The sequence below is a fragment of the Notolabrus celidotus genome, chromosome 17 (assembly GCF_009762535.1).
Source record: "Notolabrus celidotus isolate fNotCel1 chromosome 17, fNotCel1.pri, whole genome shotgun sequence".
Taxonomy (NCBI): domain Eukaryota; kingdom Metazoa; phylum Chordata; class Actinopteri; order Labriformes; family Labridae; genus Notolabrus; species Notolabrus celidotus.
Window position 1 is genome coordinate 25,451,326 of NC_048288.1, and position 20,987 is coordinate 25,472,312.

At 40.0% G+C, this 20,987-nt stretch overlaps 2 protein-coding genes across 7 annotated transcripts in view; one reads left to right on the plus strand and one right to left on the minus strand.

Moving 5' to 3' along the window:
• Positions 1 to 9,797, plus strand: part of abi1a (abl-interactor 1a) — a 77,272-nt gene extending 67,475 nt beyond the window's left edge. For 4 of the 6 annotated variants that reach the window (XM_034706860.1, XM_034706864.1, XM_034706863.1 and 1 more), the window contains 2 exons: positions 5,110 to 5,295; positions 8,202 to 9,797. In XM_034706860.1, the coding sequence (XP_034562751.1) occupies positions 5,110 to 5,295; positions 8,202 to 8,377 (362 nt within the window). In that variant the 3' untranslated portion in view covers positions 8,378 to 9,797. Of the gene's footprint in view, positions 1 to 2,912; positions 3,000 to 5,109; positions 5,296 to 8,201 lie in introns of all 6 variants that reach the window. The other 2 variants (XM_034706859.1, XM_034706861.1) reach the window with 1 other exon arrangement.
• A 2,196-nt stretch (positions 9,798 to 11,993) lies between these two features.
• Positions 11,994 to 20,976, minus strand: pdss1 (prenyl (decaprenyl) diphosphate synthase, subunit 1). Its single transcript, XM_034706809.1, has 11 exons — positions 20,771 to 20,976; positions 19,390 to 19,457; positions 18,464 to 18,599; positions 18,126 to 18,256; positions 17,806 to 17,947; positions 17,614 to 17,725; positions 15,568 to 15,677; positions 15,383 to 15,463; positions 15,135 to 15,248; positions 14,952 to 15,032; positions 11,994 to 12,870 (listed from the first exon to the last, which is right to left on the minus strand). Exons 1-11 carry the CDS (start codon positions 20,912 to 20,914, stop codon positions 12,730 to 12,732), a joined length of 1,260 nt encoding a protein of 419 aa, XP_034562700.1. The 5' UTR covers positions 20,915 to 20,976; the 3' UTR covers positions 11,994 to 12,729.
• Positions 20,977 to 20,987: the final 11 nt, after the last annotated feature.

Genomic DNA, 20,987 nt, shown 5'->3' on the forward strand with positions numbered 1-20,987 from the left:
CAAAATAAAACAGAAAAGTTACAAAGCCATCAAATTTTTATAAGAGCAGATCTCAAGACTGTGCAGAGAAAACAACAGGAAAACAAAAGATCTGAAATACATAAAAAAAGACGATTAAAGATGCATATAAGGCCTGATAAGTACAAGAAGAGATTTCAAACACAAACCCTGTTATTATTTACTCTTGTTCTTTCACTACACACTGTTCTTTTCACTTAATTCGTCAAACAGATGACATCTTGAATTTTTTAAAGCACTTAGTCAAAGAAAGACTCAGTAACTGTTGCTCTCTTACTTGTGATGCAAGTAAGTCGAGAGAACCGACTTCAGTGAAGTTGAGTTTAAGAGGGGATGATTCTCCCCTCCTGAAGAATGCAGTCACACTGTATGGATTTGATTCACACCTGGCTCACGTTAGATCACAACGCAGGCCAGATGTAGGAGATCACATTCCGATCACAGTGTGTTTGACTTTATGTGTGGTAGTAATGTTCTTATCAGACAGGTGCAGGTCATTAACAGGTGCAGGTCGTTAACAGGTGCAGGTCGTTAACAGGTGCAGGTTGTTAACAGCTCTAGGTCATTAACAGGTGCAGGTCGTTAACAGCTGCAGGTCGTTAACAGGTGCAGGTCGTTAACAGCTGCAGGTCGTTAACAGGTGCAGGTCGTTAACAGGTGCTCATCAGACAGGTGCAGGTCGTTAACAGCTGCAGGTCGTTAACAGGTGCTCATCAGACAGGTGCAGGTCGTTAACAGGTGCAGGTCGTTAACAGGTGCAGGTCGTTAACAGGTGCAGGTCGTTAACAGGTGCTCATCAGACAGGTGCAGGTCGTTAACAGCTGCAGGTCGTTAACAGCTGCAGGTCGTTAACAGGTGCTCATCAGACAGGTGCAGGTCGTTAACAGGTGCAGGTCGTTAACAGGTGCAGGTCGTTAACAGGTGCAGGTCGTTAACAGGTGCTCATCAGACAGGTGCAGGTCGTTAACAGGTGCAGGTCGTTAACAGGTGCAGGTCATTAACAGGTTCTCATCAGATAGGTGCATCTCGTTAACAGGTGTTAGGCTTGATCTGCGTTTAATTGAACCACAGCGTTTAACATGTGCTTTCACTAATCATCCGTTAAAATGGCGCTATTGATGGCTTGATCAATGAGTCAGATTCAAAAATGTACGGAAGCCCTAAGTGGGCATACTTGCACACATTTTTTTCTCATGATTGGAAGTTAATTTCACTTGATTTCTTAATATTTGGGCTTGTTTTTCTTGACACTCGATAACAAAGCTGGTTCCCATCATTACAGATGAATTTATGACATTATCTCAAGATATGAAAGCTTGTTTTCTTGTGATATCAGATAATATTCTGGCGATCAAAGAAGCAAAACATGGCTGTTTTCGAAACCGCCTGCTACATAATACCTATGAATGTAGCATACAGCACATACTGCATACTGCATACTGCGTTTGAAGGGTAGTATGTAGTATGGCTGTTCTGTTGGATGTGTTCTGCAGTATGCTGAGTCAGGAGTAGCTGGATTTCTGGTTTTGGAAAGCAGAAGTAATAAACGGCTAAGCTGATATTGAAACTGCTTCTTTAACATCAACTTATTATTTTTATTTTTTTAAGTTATATTTTTGGGCTATTATGCCTTTTAGACAGGACAGGAAACATGGGGGTAGAGAGTGGGGGGAGACATGCAGGAAATGCTTGCGGCTGTGAGAAGAACCGGCGACCTCTGCGACGAGGTCTATAGCCTCTGTATGTGGGGCGCTTAGACCGCTAGGCCACCAGCGCTCCAGCATCCACTTATTATTTAAAAAGTTAAGAAGTGGTTTATGTGGAATTTAATCATTTTCCCAGCATCTAAAAACGTGCACAAAAGAAGAAAAAGCAGAACGTTAACACTGTGTATTGTGGGAAATGGTACACGAGAGAGGCTGGTCTGATGCTTTCCCGAATCAGTACGACGTCAGTAGTTTTAGCATACTGCAGATTTTGCTCTTGTTCACATACTACATACTGAATTTTGGCCAAATCAGTACGTACTCCTAGTATAGTAGGCGTTTTCGAAAACAGCCACTGTGAGAGGCAAGACTCTAACATGCCATGCTGCCATCGCCCACGCCAATGAATCGAGATAAGATCGTTTGTGTTTGTTTTGTCCTCTTGCTACAAGTTTTGAACTGAAATGAACCCATCATCACTGTAAAACATAGTAAAATAACTGTATGGGTGCATGTCTTCCTAGTGCCTCTATAATTAAGTCTGAAAATAGCAGAATGTAAACTCAAAGCAGTGTGTCATCTCTGGAACGAGTCTGAAGGCAGTAGGAGCCAGATTGAGACATGCAGGTCAAACAGTGCCTCCTTGTGGTCATCGGCTGTACTCCTCGTTTTTAAAAGTGCCATGAGAGGGGGGCCGTCCGATTGACAGAAATCAGACATAATCCTCCTGTTTATCCTTTCGGCCTCAGTGATCCCTGATACCATGTGAAATCTCATCACACTCACGGACGTCACTCAACTTTCAGCCCTACATCGTGTGTGTGTGTTTGTGAAGCTACAGACAGTTAAATGAATTAATCTGTTGATTATTTTTATCACAAGAAAAAAAAAAAGAGTCAAAAATGTAAAATCTAATCTGACATGTCTTTTGATATTTTAAATGATAGCCAACAGATTAACTTATTGGACTCAGCGTTTTCTGTCCTGCTCTGTTAGATTTCCACAAACTCACTTCCTGTCGTCTGTTGTCTTCGTCAGTCTGATGTTTCTCTGGATTTTTATTCATTTGTATCTGTCAATTGGTGACTGATGGGCTTTCTCCTTCTCTTTGTTTTGTTTCTCTTCTTCTTCTTCTTCTTCTTCTTCCTCTCGTCCTCCTGTCTCGTCTTCCCTTCTGCCGGCTTTCAGTGTCTATCGCTCCTCCTCCTCCCCCCATGCCCCAGCTGACTCCACAGATACCTCTGACTGGCTTTGTGGCCAGGATGCAAGAGAGCAGTAAGTGATGAGGCTAAGACATACTTCACCCCCCCTTCTTATCCGTGCCAACCATTTCCTGTTTCAAGAACACCCAGCATGCATTGTGCTCGATCATCCTCCCTCATGTCTTTGTCTGTTAAGAAAAATAATACCGACCTCTTGCAGCACTGGACCATCGAATTCTGTGTCTGAGTAGTGCTGGTTTAGGCATCTGTGAACGTAATATATGACCGGTTTTGTGGGTGTTTATGTCTTACATTGAGGAACAAAATGAAGACATATTTTCTGGTTATTATCATCTTGGAGATATCAGGGTTTCAAACAGAGTAAAGCTGTAACAGTTGATGCTTAAAAGCTACTCTAAGAATCAGTTTGAATGTCTCAGATCAAATATTAACTCTGATTATGACTTCTTAAATGTGAATGTAGAACATTTAGGTTCTTTACTGTTTGTTTAAATGTTTAAAAGTATCTCATTGTTTAACCCTCCTATAATCCTAGGGGTCAATTGGACCCCATTCAAAATTTAGGGCATCTAAATTAATTATTAACATAATTTTTTTGCCTTCAGATTTAATAATTTTTCCAAATTTAATGGGAAAACTGGAAAAACATGAAATAAAATTGTTGATATATTCCATATATTCCGGTAAAAGAAATTACACATGAGTGTTCCCTGGGGTCAATTTGACCCCAGGCTGTTTTAGCAACATTTTACACACATTTGTTTTGGTTGTTTTGGATGGTATTGAGGTCACTATAACCAAGGACACTTCTGCATGTGACTGCAGCTGGGATTGAACCGCCATCCTTTAGATTGAGATATAATATTTCCAGCCACCATTTCTCTAGAGACATTTAATGATGAGTCCTGTATCATAACATTTTGATAACATAGAAACAAGGCAGGGCTGACGAGAGCATGACAAACTCACAGCAGTTTGATGTTCTATTTAGAAGTCCTTCTGAATGCTTTAAATTGTGTTTATGCTTGAAATATATTTTATTTAAAGGGTTATTTAGGTCAACAAAGAAACAAAGTACCTGACACATAAACCTGGGTAACAATCAGGTTCTGGGGGTTTAAATTGCAGGGGTCAAATTGACCCCAAGGATAAAAGATATTTGAGGATAGAAAATAAATTTGAGGGTAACAGGAGGGTTAAAATACTGATTGATGTTAAACTGTTTCAATCAGTTTTGGCACATAAGACAAAAAAGTAGGCGGTTGAAATGCCTCATATGTGAATTTTTGAAGCTTTTCTTCATCGTATATGACAATTAAGTCAAAAACTTTTCATTGTTGGCGAGACATGACACATGAGACATCACTTTTGGCTTTCGGAAACAAAAAAAAGATGAACATGAAACTATGCCTTACGGTGCTCATGGAGAGCTACTTAATAACTCCTTCATCTTCAAATATAAGCTGTTGGAAAGAAAACAACTTAGTTTGAAGTTCTTGAAGCTGACACCAACTCAGCATAGATGAGCAGTTAGCTTCAGGGGGAAAAAGTGCTAAAAGTCACTGCAGAACAGGAACAGAGAAGATGGGACTCTCTGCTGCCCTCTGCTGATCTAAATCATGTAGTATGTGAAAAATATCACCTCCAAAGAAGAGACAGTATAGGCTTTATTTCTTGACCAAATGCAACTTAAGATATCTGTGCTATCAAACTCAGTTAAAGGTGTTTATAATGTTCAAATAATCTGAATTGAAACACTCAGTCTGCTCACAGATGTGGATTTATGGATTTATAAACCTGCTTCATTAGCAGGACAGAAGATCAGTCAAATGTTAATGAATCCTGTGCATTTTGTCTTTCTATATGTGCATGTCTGAGAGTCCTCAGAGCCACAAGAGCAACACCCGCTACACACACAACCTAAGAGGCTTAAACATTCAGAATATCATCCTCTTAAGTGACGCATGACAAACAGTAACCGTGATGCAGCCTGCTTTTATGACTTACACATTTCAAAACCTCACATCCACACCCTTCTGCATGTCCTATCATAACTCTGCATGACTCAGCCGTCGTCCGCTCCAGCACCGTGCTCGTGTTGACCTTCTGAACCCAACAAGGAAATCTTGTTCTGGTGATTTGACTTCCTGCGTCTTTCACAGTTGCAGATACTCCGACTCCTCCTCCCCCGCCGCCTCCAGACGACTTGCCGATGTTTGACGACTCCCCTCCCCCTCCACCGCCTCCCCCAGTTGATTATGAGGAGGAGGATGCTGCTGTTGTGCAGTACAACGACCCATACGCTGACGGAGATCCACAGTGGGCGCCCAAGAACTACGTGGAGAAAGGTTTGATAGAGAACAAGCTACTTTTATAAAATGTTTGATGTTTCAAAGACAACCTGAAGGCTGTGATGTAGGACTTCAGATCAGTTTTGATGTCTGGACCACTTTTTAAAGGTCTCACTCTTGGCCATATCTCACTCTCAGACAGATGTAAATCGAGGTTTCTTTCCAGACCTGTCGTGATCGCACTGCTGGGGTATCACTTGAAATGCCGGCCCAATTTTTGGGCTGCTTCAAAAGCAATCCCATCTTGGCACATTTCTAACTCTATGGCTCACTCACAGATTGACACATACTTTATAATCCTCTATACATAGCAGTAAGAAAGTAAAAGACATATCTGTTTGATTACTGTGGCGTCCAACAGGCAATCTTCTGCCTGTCTTGGTTGCAGATGGTTGACGCAGAGCCATAATTCAAGCCTTCTTTATCCCAAGAGATGAGACTCTGTGGCTGAAGTCTGTGGCTTTTAAGAAACCGGTTTGGATTCTATCGCTGTTACATTGTGGGACTTCAACATTTATTTTAATGAGGAATTAAAGCAGAACAACATTACTTCCAAAGAGGGAACCTCAGCTGGAAAAAGTAAATTTGCTGCTCCTCGAGTGTCCACTATTGTCTGGCTCTAAAAGCCCAGGAGAGTCCACATTAACCCCAATTTTGAGCCGATGTTAAAATAGCTAATAAGATGTTCCCATTCAAGTTTAATTTGGGGCTTTTATGTCTTTTATTTAGAGATAGGACAAGTGAGCAGAGCAGGAAACGGGGAGAGTGAGGAAAAACATGCAGCAAAGCTTTGGATTCAACACAGGGCTGCTGATCTAACGTGATTTAGCAGCACAGCAAAACTGATGCACCAAAGGAATAAATAATACAAAAGGTTCAAAAGAATAAATGCAATAAACAGTAGACAAATTAATAATCTTTATAGAGCTTTATTTGTTTTTTGAAAAAGCATTAAAGGACAATAAGAAGGTTTTAAGAAGAGGATGACATCACATCACAAAAGTTAGAAAAGGAAAGATAAAATAAATGAAATAAAAAACAATAAATAGTGAAATAAATGTATTAAAATGAATTAAATAAAAAATAAATTAAATACAAATAAAAAGCTGTTAAAAGTCACATAAAAGCACAATGTAGAGTTTTACAGGAGAAATAATCAGCTTCACAGCCTGGTTTAAAAGGCAGTTTTTCTCTCCATCACTCAGTTCTTTATTTTTGACAATAATACGTGGGCTGCTTTTTTTTAATAGCTCCTCTGTTTCAATTACATCAAGGCTAATAGTCACACACATTCATGTATAATGGGAGTGTGGCTGATTTGATTGACAGGTTGGCATGTAGCTGTTAGCTGCAGCCTCAACTCCACCTCTTTGCTTCTGTCCCAGTGAGCTCAGACTCAAAACTCCTGTGAGGAGTTTTTATCTGGTTTATGAAACAGACTAAAAAGATGGTGATGCCTCTTTCTGACCTACAAAAGCAAACCAGACCGTCAGCCTCTAGATTGATTGTTTCTATATATAGTTCTTTGTCATGTCTAAAACAGCTGGCAGGGGTAGGTGTCAGTCAAGCTAATTACCTGCATGCTTATTTTTATATTCTCTGCAGCAGAAATTTTTAATGAGTGATACATTTGAGTTTTAAAGTAAAGAAGAGAAAACATTATTCACACATAGGAGGCACTAGTCTGTCCACAGTGGGGCGCCATAATCAACACAAAGTTCCTCACAGGAGCTTTAATGGAATAGAATAGAATGCCTTTATTGTCATTGCAACAAGTACAACGAAATTGAATGTTGCAGTCCTCATTAAGAGCCATTTAAAAGAGACAAAAACAACAACAATCAAGGTATAAAAAGTAACAAATACAGGAATAAAAAAACACTGTCATACACACACAACACACAAATCAAATCACGGAGTGTTTTAATTGGCGATCACCATCTTTAGGCGTCATAACCAAGCAGCAACCTCCGGTCTTAAAATTTCAAGCCCATGCGGAAGTGTTATAAACTGCAGTTCATTGAGCCTCCACTTGAGGCTGGCTGCAGAAACACCGGAAACCACATACACACCAATTCAAAAAAGACGATCTTTACAGCAGAAATAAACATGTTTACAGCCCGGTTCAAATAACGACTTCGGTCTGGGTAGCTAATTTCTCTATCGGGGCGAATTTGTATATAACGCTACAGTTCAGAAGATATTAAGATTACAAGTTTTGCCCAAATAAGGGCATGACTTATTTATTTATTATTTAAAAGGACCATGCATATTAATTAACACTTCTATAAATATGCCCGAGTTAGCCAAAAGGCTAGTTTACATCCGTAGTCCCTTGCCAGATGTTAAGAAGCCTCCCTAAAAAGATCAAGATTAAACAAAGACAAAATAAGAAGGTAGAGGAGAAACCAAAACACAAACAAACAAACAAAAAAGAGAAGAAAAGAAAAGTACAAATAGCACGCTACGATTAAAAATGACTAAAAGCTACATAAGGACATGATATGACAGTCTTTGAGAAAGTGTCCATGGACATAAAATACATGGAGCAAGACAATCAGGAAGCAGCAATGAGGAAATGTTAAAGAAGACACATGCAGACACAACAGGACAACAGTTAATGACTGACTTGATTGACAGGTGGGAACACTGTAGCTGTTGGCTAGGAGGCTCAAAGCCCGCTTCTTTAGGTCACACTAGCTCGACAGAAGTTAGATTGAGTTCATCATTTCCACATTGGCTTCAAAACAGCGTTCAGAATCAGACAGGTGACGTCACGGATACTACGTCCAGTGTATGGTCATAACGCCTCTTCAGAAACCAATGGCTGACCTCACTGAGACCACATTCATGTTTATGTTCCTACCACATAGTCTCACTCCAAGCTCTCTTCCTCTGTTCAGTGGTGGCCATCTACGACTACTCAAAAGACAAGGACGACGAGCTGTCTTTCATGGAGGGCGCCATCATCTACGTCATCAAGAAGAACGACGACGGCTGGTACGAGGGCGTCAGCAACGGCGTCACCGGCCTGTTCCCCGGAAACTACGTGGAAAGCATCATGCACTACGCCGACTGAAGGGACCCGACAGTAACAGCACGGTCTATTTATTCAGTCATATCATAACCCAGTGACAGACTGACCACAGCCATCTCCACTCAGACATAACTGTATGATCCCCCAGGTTTTTGATATGACAGAATGTTCTCCCTTATTGATTGCAAATAAAAATGAAAGTAATATCTATTTAGTTTATTTTGGTGTTATATGGGCGGGTGGGGGACATTTATGGAATATGTAAAAAAAAAAAAAAAAGTTTCTAAGGAATCAGACTGCACGTGCTCACAGCGGTTGAACACGGCTGAAGGACTTCAACTAACCTGGAAGAGATATACTAACTAGAGTATGAGGTTTGATGGAAGCGAATGAAATGTCGTGTGAGCACCTTCAGTTGAAGTGTTTGTGCATCAGTTGTAAATAACGTGAGCTGCAGAAACTCGGGTTTATGTAATGTGAATTCAGTGAATGTTGATTATATGATAGTTTCATTAGTGGTGCCCTCCTCGACTCCATCAGCCGTCATACAGAAAGAAAAGACGCAGGTGATGTCGATGATTTACAAATTTCAAATACTGTATAATGTATCTCAAGAACAATTACTCCTGAAAATCAGTCTTGGCGTCAAAGCATGCAAAATTTTTAAAGAGATATGTAATCTTAAGTTTATCGCCATTATGCTTCCATTTTGTTTGTAAATGTACTCACATTTATTTTTTAATTTTAATACACTGTTGACATCACTGAACTTTAAGACTCTGAAGTGAATTCCCCATAATCTCACCTTCAACATGCTTTTAATATGCATCCTAGAAATGAAACTTGAGTTTCATTTTCCACTCGTTCAGATCTGTTTGAAGCAAGAGAACACATTCCATATTATCTTTTGTCACATCACTGTTATTAACTTTATTCTAATCCACTTAAAACCTGTAGGATCTCTCGGTAATATTGGCAATAATGGGCTGTGATTGATAAAAGGGGGTTGTCGTGCCTGACACTGCCATGATGTGACAACTCAGATGTAATGTAGACCAACGAACAACTCTTATACCTCCTTCAGTCTCCAGCGAGCAACATCACCCTGCTCTGGGTTTAAGGACATGAAGTCCTCTGGGCTGCACAGGTGTACATATTTTATCGAGCAACATCAGCCAGTCGGTTTTAGATCTCTCTCAGGTTTGGGAATCATCTTTATAACATTGTATTTTTCAGTTGGCCCATCAACATTCATCAAATTTTTTGACTTCCATTTCAGGATTTTGCAGCTAATGCCTTGATATTTTGCCCGTTTTCAATTCAAAAAAGTGTTCCAGCTCTGTTTCATGGGTAGAAATACTGAAATCTATCCCTGTCTGCCCTCCATTTGTACATATAATATGTTGATTGAAAGATTAATGTACAGTCTTTTTATAATAAACAATTCTATGTACAACATGAAGACTTGTGTGGTCACTGAGATCAAAATGTAGGCTCTGTATTCAGGGGTCTGGATTGTAGTGTGATGCGGCAAAACAGCCTGTATGAAGAGTAAAAGCAGGCTGGATCAATCAGCTGTGGAGACGTCCGACGTGTCCCATCAGCGGTGATCTGACAACGACTTATCTGCAGATATATTTTCTTGGGGCACCGTTGGCCTAGCGGTCTAAGTGCACGCCCCATATACAGAGGTTATAACCCTCGTCGCAGAGGTTGCAGGTTCGATTCCACCCTCGACCATTTACTGCAAGTCCTCCCCCACTCTCCACTCCCCTCATTTCATGTCTCTCTTAAGCTGTCCTATTGATTAAAGGCAAAATGCCCAAAAATATAACTTAAAAACAAACAAAAAAAGATAGTCTTTCTAAATGCAGTGCAGCTGAATCAAAGTTTCAACTTGAGGGACAAATCTGCTTGACTTTTCATCACAAATGAGACGAGCTGTGCTTTTGAAGGACCATTAAGATATAAATTAAACGACCGAAAGAGGCAGTCACTACCAAGTTGGCCTGTGGTGTCTGGGTGTGGATTGCTGGCTTTCATTGCAAGGATCCTGGGTTTGAATCCCGGCGGGGACTGTCCATGGGAGATGGAAATGAAACCCTTTCCTCACACTGTAATTGGAACAGTGCTTTTGAAGTACAAAATCCAAATGGTGGAATGAAAAGACCTACAAAGGAAAGTTTCATCGAAGCAGCTCTGTTGTGTTGAAGAGAGGTCTGCACGTACCTTTCAATTTGATGGTTCTGGGTTCAAATCCCACTATGGGCTTCCAATGTGAGATGGAAATGAAACACTTTCCTAACAATGTGCATGAGCTGTGTTTTTAAACTACAGCAAAAAATAACAGTGGAACAAAAAGACCCAAAGTCCAGTGTAGGGAATGTAAAAGGTTCAGGCAGGGGATGCACGAAGGAGAGGAAGGGACAGAGGAAAGATGAGATGGGATAAAAAGCAATGAGAATCACTAGAACAAGAAGAAAAAGCAATGAGAAAAGTACAGAACCAAAAAAGAAGACCTGATATAAGGTGGTTTGTTTTGCAAAATGTCGTTGTGTTTGCCCCTCAGGGCCACCGTATGACCCAGACTAAAATCAACACAGCTGCATTTGAAAACCTGAGGAAGAACTGGTGGAATAAGTGGACGTGCAAGTTGTGGCTTTTATCACTCTCCCATTATTAGTGCAATTTAGATCAAACCCTGTTTATTCCCTTAAACTAATATGTAGATCCAGAGCAGGTTAGATGTTGAGCATCAGTTATTACTGTGATCTAACCCGGTAAGAAGTGAACCACCTTCTGACGAACCAGAGTTAACCCTGAAGTTACCTTGGTATCCAAGAGACCTGCTTCATAGTCACAACAGATATGACTAAGCATTTTTACTTTTGGTGGTCATTTGGCAAACTTAGAACCCCCTTATTAGGTGCATTTCTACGAAGAGGTCCAGGGTCTTTTAGCCCCTGGAACTTCTTTTCCCGGAACTAAAAGGTTCATGTGCCTCCATTGTTGTCTGTGTTTCGACCGGGGGATGAAGTCCCAAGTAGATTGTGCAAATCAGGCCAGTGACGTATGGAGAAAACAAATTATATTAAATAATATTTAGAAATCTTAATAAAAAACTAAACTAGTATGCATTCCCAGGAACTCCCTCTGTGTTTCAGCAACTGTGTAAACTCCACAAACACCATAACGTCCAACCGAAAGTCCCAGGAACTTTGAAAAGTACTAACCCCCAAGCAGGGACTTTTCAGGGGGGAGAACTAAATTACCCCTGAACTAAATTTAGACCCTAGTTCCTCCAGTCGAAATGTATGTAGTTCAGGGGTAAAGTCCCTAGTTCTGGGGTAAAGTTCCTGAGGTTGAAAAACGCCTATTGAAGGCAAACTGGTTTCTTTGTCAGGTTATTATTGCTGAAGTAAGCCAGAGTGAAGCCTCTGTGTAACTTAATATTTACAATGAACCTGAGACTCCCCAGAACCAGACGCTCCTCAGGAGGATTTCATTAACCAATAAATAATGGTGCACATTTTGGGGATATATTCAGAATTCACTTTTTGATCTGAGCAGTTACAACCATAGTTTCTGATTGGACTGTTGATGACGCAGCCTTCCAAGGTGGCTTTGACAGAATGAAGAAAAAGGAGCGTACACTTGGTTTAAATAAAAAAAAAACATGATAATATATTTATTTAGCACACAGTCATTGCAGATGTTAAGGCCTTGGTTGTCACAGGGCACTTTGCATTACAGAAGCAGCCTCATAACATGTCACAGGTCATAAACACACGACTGTTTGGCTGCAGAGGTGTGGACGGATCTTGAGAGAGGAAAATGATCGATCCAAACAAACACATCGATGACATTAGTTCACTTCCGTTGTGTTTGCTATGAGATTTTTTTTTTTTGCAACGCCGCCACAGCTCAGCACTAGCCGGCAACAAACCTTTCGGTCAGTCAGCTAGATTTGAGTCCTGGGGCGGGCGATGCAGGTACAGTACTATATGCAGTGAAGGGATAGAGTGCACTTTGTAGCTTTATCCATTAATTTAATATAACTTTCAAGTCAGTGTCCAATGGGATTTGCATTTCAAACCGTGTGTGTATTTATATATGTCATCATTATTGAGCTTTGTGTATATTTGGTTGTGTTTGAGAGAGCAGAAATCCGTTCAGAGAGACCCCTGCCTGCGGTTCAGATCCCATGATTTTGCTTACTCAGCTTGTTTTGTACTAAAAACAAGCCGCAGGGATCCTTCAGAACCAAACTTCCATCGCCTCTCTAAACCGTCTTTGTCGGAACCCCGGCCTGCGCTGACATTGAGGTGGGGTGTGCCGGGGAGATTGGTTTTCCCACAGGTAGGTAGCTGCCTGAAGTGGAGTTCAGAGGAGGTTCACTTGTCTCTGGTGAGAACCATCTCAGTGAGCCTGATGAGGGCGTCTCTCTCCGCGGACGGCCTCAGCATGCTGATCTGTCTGATGGCTTCCTGACAGTAACGCTGGGCCAGGAAGTTCGTCTGCTGCACTCCATCGCTCTTAAAATCAAGAGGAGGAAATTCAGATGTCAGAATATTTTTTCATTTCATTTCATTTCATTTCTTTTTCTGCACTGGCTGAGCTCCACATCTCTTTCACAAGTCAACACAAGACTGATAACGTGAAGAGAGAGGACATTTCAATGTTGACATCAACAATTCCTCAAAACAGATATAGTAAAAACTAAACCCATATTTCATTACAAACTATAAGTATGGCTGGCCACTTTCTACCCAGATGTAGAAAGTGGACAGAGGTCTCAATCTGTTTATTATTTTGAATGACTCAAAGGGATAAAGTAACCATTATTCACGCACTCATTTTCTCCTGTCTAGACTACTGTAACTCCTTCCTCCCCGGTATCACCAATAAATCACTCTCTCGCCTCCAACTGGTCCAGAACACAGCAGCCGGGCTTCTAACTGGTTTTAACAGAGCTAGCCTGGGTCTCACCCCAAACTACAGCGCAGAAATGCTAATAAATTACAAGCCATCCCTTCAAATCTTGTGGGATGGTGGGGCATGCAGAGTCAGTGACATCTTTAAATCTCTTCTTAAAACCCATTTTTACAGACTTGCTTTAAGATGATTTCATCCTTCTAAACGCTTTTACCTCTAGTTTTTTATTATTAGTTTTTATCCAACTAATTCATTGTTTACCCCTTTCATTTGATTATTTATGTTTTCAATTTATTATTTTTTTCATTTATTATTTTAATGTTCGTAATTTATCATTGTCACTTTTTTTCTTCTCGATGTGATGTCATCCTCTTATTCTGAAAACCTCTTTTATTGCCCTTTTAATGCTTTTATTTACATATCCATTTTTCTTTAATTCATTTCTGTTTATTTATTTATTTTATTTATCTTTGAAAAACAAAATAAATTATTTACTGGTCTATTGTCACACTTCATTCTGTTTAATTTTTCGTGTATTCTTTTTAACATTGTGTTGTATTCTGTTTTGCATTGTTGAAATTCCTCTCCTCTGTCGGTCAAAAGGTTTACTTTGTTATTCGAACCATGCTTTGTAAACTTTGTTTTAAAAGGTGCTATATAAATAAAGTTATTATTATTATTGTTACAATTAAATGACTTAGAATACGAGCACTTCCACTAGGTGGATGTTTTCTTTGTGTTCTTTTAATAATAATAATAATAATAATAATAATAGATTTTATTTAGAAGCGCCTTTCAAAACACTGAAGGTCGCTTTACAGACAGATTAAAACACAATAAATAAAACAACAGGATAAAATAAATAAAAACAACAAGCAAAGTAACACCAAGTTAAAAATGAAGCAGTGGAAATTAAACAGGGAATGCAGTTTGAAACAGATGGGTTTTGAGTTTTGATTTGAAGAGGGGTAGTGAGTCAGAGTTTCGGATGTCTGGTGGGAGTGAGTTCCAGAGTTGGGGAGCAGAGCGACTGAAAGCTCTGCTCCCCATGGTGCTGAGACGGGCAGGGGGCACAGAGAGGTGGAGGGAGGACGAGGACCTGAGGGAGCGAGAGGGGGTGACAATGTGGAGGAGATCAGATAGGTATGGGGGGGAGAGGTTGTGGATGGCCTTGAATGTGTAAAGGAGGATTTTGAAATTGATTCTGAGTTTGACCGGTAGCCAGTGGAGCTGCTGGAGGACAGGGGTGATGTGGTGAAAGGAGGGGGTTCTGATGATGATGCGGGCTGCAGAGTTTTGGACCAGTTGAAGTTTATGGAGGGATTTGTGAGGGACACCGAAGAGGAGTGAATTACAATAATCGATACGGGAAGTGACGAGACTGTGGACCAGGATGGCAGTGGTGTGAGGGGTGAGAGAGGGTGATTTCAAATCATGTTGATGCTGAGGGGAGGGGCTGCAGGGTGAGAGGCTTTAGATCAGTGTCTACAGCTGTGGTCAAGGGTTGTATTCTAGGTCAAGCTTATGAGTTTATTGTTCTTCATTATGACTTCTGTCATGTGCAAACTTTAACTACACATCCGTGGCTTTTCAGTCAGAACAGAGGATTGGGTTTTAGTCCCAACTTCTCGGTTAATGTAGCACAAACCTTTTCTTTGATTTAGTTTGTTATTCGTCTCACCTGAAGGACATACTGCCAGGCTCGATCCACGTCTCCTTTAGAGCTGAAGCGTCTCATGATCATGGCATGGAGCTCAGGAAACTGAAAACAGAGAAAAGAAAACAGCAGGATATGGTTACACACACTATGTTTGAGAGTTTCCCAGCAACATGGGATTATCAGCAAAGTTGATGTAGGTCTCACCTGCTGACAAGCGAACAGGACCGGCCCTGTCGCCAGGCCCAATTTGAGATCTGCAGCCGAGGGTTTCCCCAGCTGACTGGCCCCTGATGTAAAGTCTAAGACATCGTCCACCAGCTACAGGACAGAAAAAAAACAACACTTATTATTATTTTTTATACTTTTAGATTATTCAAATTTTACTCTAGGGCCGTTACATCCTGTGAAATAAAGTCTCTCTTCATTTATAAACTTAAAAGATCACATCTTACCTGAAATGCGATGCCGACGTTCTTCCCATACTGGTAAGCTATTTCATGAACCTCAGGATCAGAGTTCACTAGAATGGATACCTTCAGAGAAACGGAGGAAAACAGTCAACAAAAACACACAGGCAGTAAAAGCCGAGGCTTTCCTCCAACTCGGTGATATTACTGTGGAGACAGAACGTACATACTGCTTTACAACTGTTTGCAATGAGACTGGCAGTCTTCTTGAAGGTTTTCTCGAGGTAGTGTTTGAATCTCTCGTTCTCGTTCTCTTTGGACCCCAGCTGCATGAACTCACCTGGAGACACAAAAGGGGAAGAGATTTTAATAACCTTACACTGAAAATACAACTTACTTCGTTTCAGTCTTTAAAAAAGGTGAAATCAGGAAAGATGTAACATTAAAAAACATTTTCATTCAAAAATCAGAAACACAGCTCTTTAAGGAGTGTGTGTTGAGAATGAGAGAGTTCAGAAAAAACACAAACAGGGTGACACATTCTGAACAGGAGAAGAAAAAAGAGGACCGTGGATTTTTTTTTAATCTAGCTTTTCATTTGGAGTTATTAATTGTTAACCCTGGATTGCATTATTATGATAATCATTGCTTTAACATTCATTTATCTTATTTACTTATTTATCTATGTATTTTTTGTATTTATCTGATCTTTTTAGCTATACCTTATTTTTAACTTTACTTTCTACTCTTACTTATTCTATTAATTTTACTGTATTGATTTTATTTTATTTTTAAGTTTTTTATTCATAATCGTGCCTTTAATAATTTTAACATTGCTGTTTTTTCTGTCTCTGTTCTTTTGTGAAGCACTTTGGGCTGCATGTTTGTATGTATGAAAGGTTCTATATAAACAAAGTTGAGTTGAGTGAAGCCGTGACATGAAGTCAGAGCTACCCTGGATGCTGATGTAGTTGAGTGATATCTAACTGAAGCTCTGGCTGTTTCTGAAACGGCCTGCTACATACTACTTACTAATGTAGTAGGCAGTAGGTATTGCCTACTACATACTGCGTTTGAATTTAGTATGTAGTATGACTGTTCTGTTCGATCTGTCATGCAGCATGCTGAGCCAGACTTCGCTGGATTTCCGGTTTCGGAAAGCGGAAGTAAACAACGGCGAAGCCGATAAATGAAATGCTTATTTAGCATCCATTTATGAATTAAAAAGTTAGGAAGTGGTTTATATGTAATTTGATAACTTTCACAGCACCCAAAAACAGATTTCATCCCGTCAAAAAATGAGGAAAAAGAAAAAGCAGAACGAGCGCTGTGCATTATGGGAAACAGTACGCGAGGCAGACTGGTCCGATGCATACTGAGATATTTTCCCGTATCAGTAGACATCCTGGGAGTTTTGGCATACTGCAGATTTTGCTCTTGTTCACATACTACTTACTACATACTGAATTTTGGACATATCAGTACGTACTGCTAGTATAGTAGGCGATTTCGGAAACAGCCACTGTCTTGATGAGACCTGGCTGAAGGTGACGAGTTCCCATCGCAAATAGAAAACTCAAGGAGAAAATCTCTTTTTAACAAGTCATCAAAAGATTTGTTTTAAGCTTGATGTAGATTCAATTATTATCTGTTGAGATCTTCTGACTGTTTCTGTACTTTGTATTATTTCCTATTTCTCTTTTAGATTATTTTTCTCTCAGGGTTTCTATGGCTTATTTCATGTTCAGCAATATTTTATTATATCTTTTAAGATGTTTTGAATTGTGATTTTATAAATGACTGTTTTTTGTTTTTATGTGTGGACCCTAGGAAGACTAGCAACCATGTTGTGGAAGGTAATGGGGATCCGAATAAAGAATGAAGAGTTCTGGAAGTGAATTGAGATTGAATCAAACTCCACTTGTGCTTGCAAACGACTCTTTTTTGGTCACTTTTGACTGTGATGCATTGCTCACTTATATGATGGTTTTAAGCACAATATAAACAAGAAGCAAATTGAAAATAGCGTGTGATTGATCTTGTGACAGAAGCAGATTTCTCACTGAAATCTGGACTTCAACATCTTTAAATAGTAAGAGAAACTTTCACCTCTGAGCTTGTTTTGAACATCTTTTCAACAGAAAAATGCTCACTAAGTAATTGAACAATAATCTGAGCTCTAACTTTTAGAAAGTCTCTGACATCTTTAGGTACAACCTCAATAAAGTCTCATTTCTGATTTGGCGAATGGGTCTAAAACATGAGGATAAACGTACCTCTCACCAGGTCCTCTATCACCTGGGACAGCACCTTTACCACTGTGATGTTACCGATCCGAGCCAGGGCCATGGAGGCAGCTGAGAGGATGAAATCTCCAGCTAAGATTGCCTACAGGAGGAAGAAAACCCATGAGATTCAAATCCTCTAAACATTTATGTAAGAGGAGATGACAACTTTTAATTCCCTACCTTTCTTTCCCCCCACATTTCATTGATGGTTCTCTTCCCTCGTCGTTTATCCGAGCCGTCAATGACGTCATCGTGCACCAGGCTGGCAGTGTGGATCATCTCTGAGATCATGGCGATGGCCCTCTGACCGGGGAGCAGATCTCTACAGGGGGAGAGGACGAAAGTAATAAAACATTGAAGGATGTGAGATGATATAAACTCTGGACTATGCTTCATAAAATAATTTCAGAGGGTGTGTGGCATTTTCTCTCTTACTACTGTATCTTGCAGCAAATAAATCTACATATAAAACATGAAGCTGTAAAGTGATCCGGTCTCACCCGGCTCTGTTGCTGTGGATGTTAAGCGCCCGGGCCATCAGGACGACTATCATTGGTCGGATTGCTTTGCCTTTGCCATCAAAGTAGTAGTCACATAGATCCTTGAGCTCTTCTTTGGATACAAACAGCTCCTGTGAGGAAAAGGTGTAACAAGCGTGTTTTATTTCAGTCATAACAAACTAGTGTTAAAGATAAATGCCTGACAAACATCACATGACAGGAGAATGTTTCCTGTTCTGTTCCTGTAATGAGTGAAAAGCTCCTGATAGACTTTATCCTGTCTGGTTTCTTCACGAGTCAAACTTTAACAGATAGAACTCTCTGTAATGAAGACGTACCTTTCTGATGTCATCATATAAACTCTTTAAATCTTTCTGTGCTAGGGTGAAGGGGTCTTTCGGCTTTGCATCACTGTGTATCGTTCGGCAGCAGCAGGAGGTCTGTAGTTTGGGATCCAGCAGTCGGAACTTGTGTCTGTAGAGACAGAAAAGGCAGAAAAGCTGGTTTAAAATTTAAAATTAGGCACATTTGATTTATTGTTTTATTATTGGGATCCTTCACAAGTTGGAAGCATGGCAAAACGTACTCTTTTAGGGGTTTCAAAGAAAAGATAATCATGTATTAATTGTCATTTTGCTAAAAGTATTACTGGGGCACTGGTGGCCTAGCGGTCTAACAGTCCCTCATACAGAGGCTATGGCACTCGTTGCAGAGGTCACTGGTTTAACTTCTGGCCGCGACCGTTTGCTGCATGTCTTCCCCCTCTCTCTGCTCCCCATGTTTCCTGTCTCTCTTCAGCTGTCTTATCAATAAACTTTAAAAAATATATTACACCAACAGCCTGCTCCAAACTGTCTGGTGGTTTAAGACAAATAAAATAACATTCTGAAATGCAGTAAAAATCCGGTGCTGGAAGAGCAACAACAATTATGAATGAATAAGAGTCATCTGGAAAAAAATATATATTGCTAGTTATTTTTTATTGAATCAATCATTTTTCAGGCTTAAATGTCACAAATCGGATGATTCCAGCTTCTGAAATTGAAAGATTTGCTGCTTTTCTTTGACATCTGAATCTTTGAGTTTCAGACTGTTGGTTGGACAAAGCCTCACTCAAAAACATTGTATATTTTAAATACATATCAACTCTACTCTCTCAAATGACCTCTCTGAGGTCTCTGAGAATAATGGGTCGACCATAAGTAATAATCAAAATAGAAATTAGTTGCAGCTCTTGTGCAAAGTGTCTAGTTATTCCACTCACCTGGTGATAGAGGAGGTAAGGTGTAAACTTTTCAGGTTTGTTTCTGATGGTAGTCCCGATGGTCGTTTCTGAAAAATAAAAGGACATTCAATAAAAACTACTTTAGAATAATGACTTAATTTGAGCCAACAGAGTCGCTACTTCTGAAAGGGATTTGATATTATTATTATCATAAGTATTGTATCCTGAGTTACCCTGCGAGTCCCACCATTTAAACATTTAGACATTTAAATCTCATATTGTTGATCTTGTGTGCAAACTGCGACAGAAAAATTGTCTTCTTGTACTTTAGTTCTCCAAACTATTCACAAATCAAAACCATGATCACAAACTACTGTTTATCATTCTGCAAATGTTTGAAGTGAATGTCTTTGTTTATCATGTGTTTTATGGGATTTTCTAAATTTGTATCATTGCTTTTGCATTTGTGCAACTTCCTGTTTTTATTTTGCCTTTTATATTTTGTTGTGTAATTGTGTTTGACTTGTGTCTCTTGACTCTTCGTCACTGTAAATGAGGACAACCTCAGTGAATTTTCGAGTTAAAGTTATGGTTATAAAGAAAAAAAACAATATGCTAAAAATTATTACTGAACACAAAAAATATATAAACTCTGATTCTGATTTATTTTTGAGTTATTAGAGGATAGTTACAGCCTCCTTATTGTTGTGAAATTTACAGTTTGACTGTTCCAGTGGTTGAGGAAGTGACTTGTTGGGAAACTTAAGAAACATGAGAGCCAATGCTAAATGAATGAATGCAGCAGGTGTGAATAATAGTAAAAAAATGAATGAATGCAGCAGGTGTGAATAAATCTGAATGAATGTAGCAGGTGTGAATAATAGTAAATAAATGAATGAATGCAGCAGGTGTGAATAATAGTAAATAAATGAATGAATGCAGCAGGTGTGAATAATAGTAAATAAATGAATGAATGCAGCAGGTGTGAATAATAGTAAATAAATAAATGAATGAATGGAGCAGGTGTAAATAATTCTAAATAAATGGTGAACTTGGTGTGACCGGTTACACCTGGGTGGACAGCTGAGTGTGGAAAGGACAGAGCTTAGTGTAATTACTCTTTAATGTCAAAGGCAGGTCTTGACCTTTATGCCTACAGCTGAAGCTCTAAAGGAGCCAACACCCCCTCCAACAAGTCACCATTCATTTAACAGATCCTTAGAAAGCACGAAAAACTCACTGCATAGGAGAACATGCGGACACATTACCAGTAAATATGATAAACACTACAGTAATACACTCGTTATCAGAACAGGACCCCCCTGCAGAGGGTCTGACAGCTCTCAGGGCTGGATGACCTTCCTGGGTATGACAGCACTCCCTGCCCCGGTGTCCTGATACTGACAGCCCGCAAACTCACCTCGTTCCCCGGCCCCGAGCTCCAGGAAGTCCGCCCCAGTGTGGACGCGGACCTGCTGTTCATATGCCATAATGTTTCAAATAAAGTGGTGCCCGTACAGTTTGTACTCCACCTCCTGCACTGCCTCCACCACGGACCCGCCATGTTCCCCACCAGCGTGCATCGGTACAAGTTATATATCGGACCGGAACAGGAAACCAGTAAACACGCGTCAGAT

What these genes read in the sequence shown, in the direction of transcription:
- pdss1 (XM_034706809.1), bottom strand. Translation starts at nt 20,914, where the DNA reads ATGGCGGGTCCGTGGTGGAGGCAGTGCAGGAGGTGGAGTACAAACTGT. An exon ending in GCTCGGGGCCGGGGAACGAG is followed by an intron (nt 19,458 to 20,770) that starts GTGAGTTTGCGG and finishes TTTATTTTTCAG; the next exon opens with AAACGACCATCGGGACTACC. An exon ending in ATCCACAGCAACAGAGCCGG is followed by an intron (nt 17,948 to 18,125) that starts GTGAGACCGGAT and finishes CTCCCCCTGTAG; the next exon opens with AGATCTGCTCCCCGGTCAGA.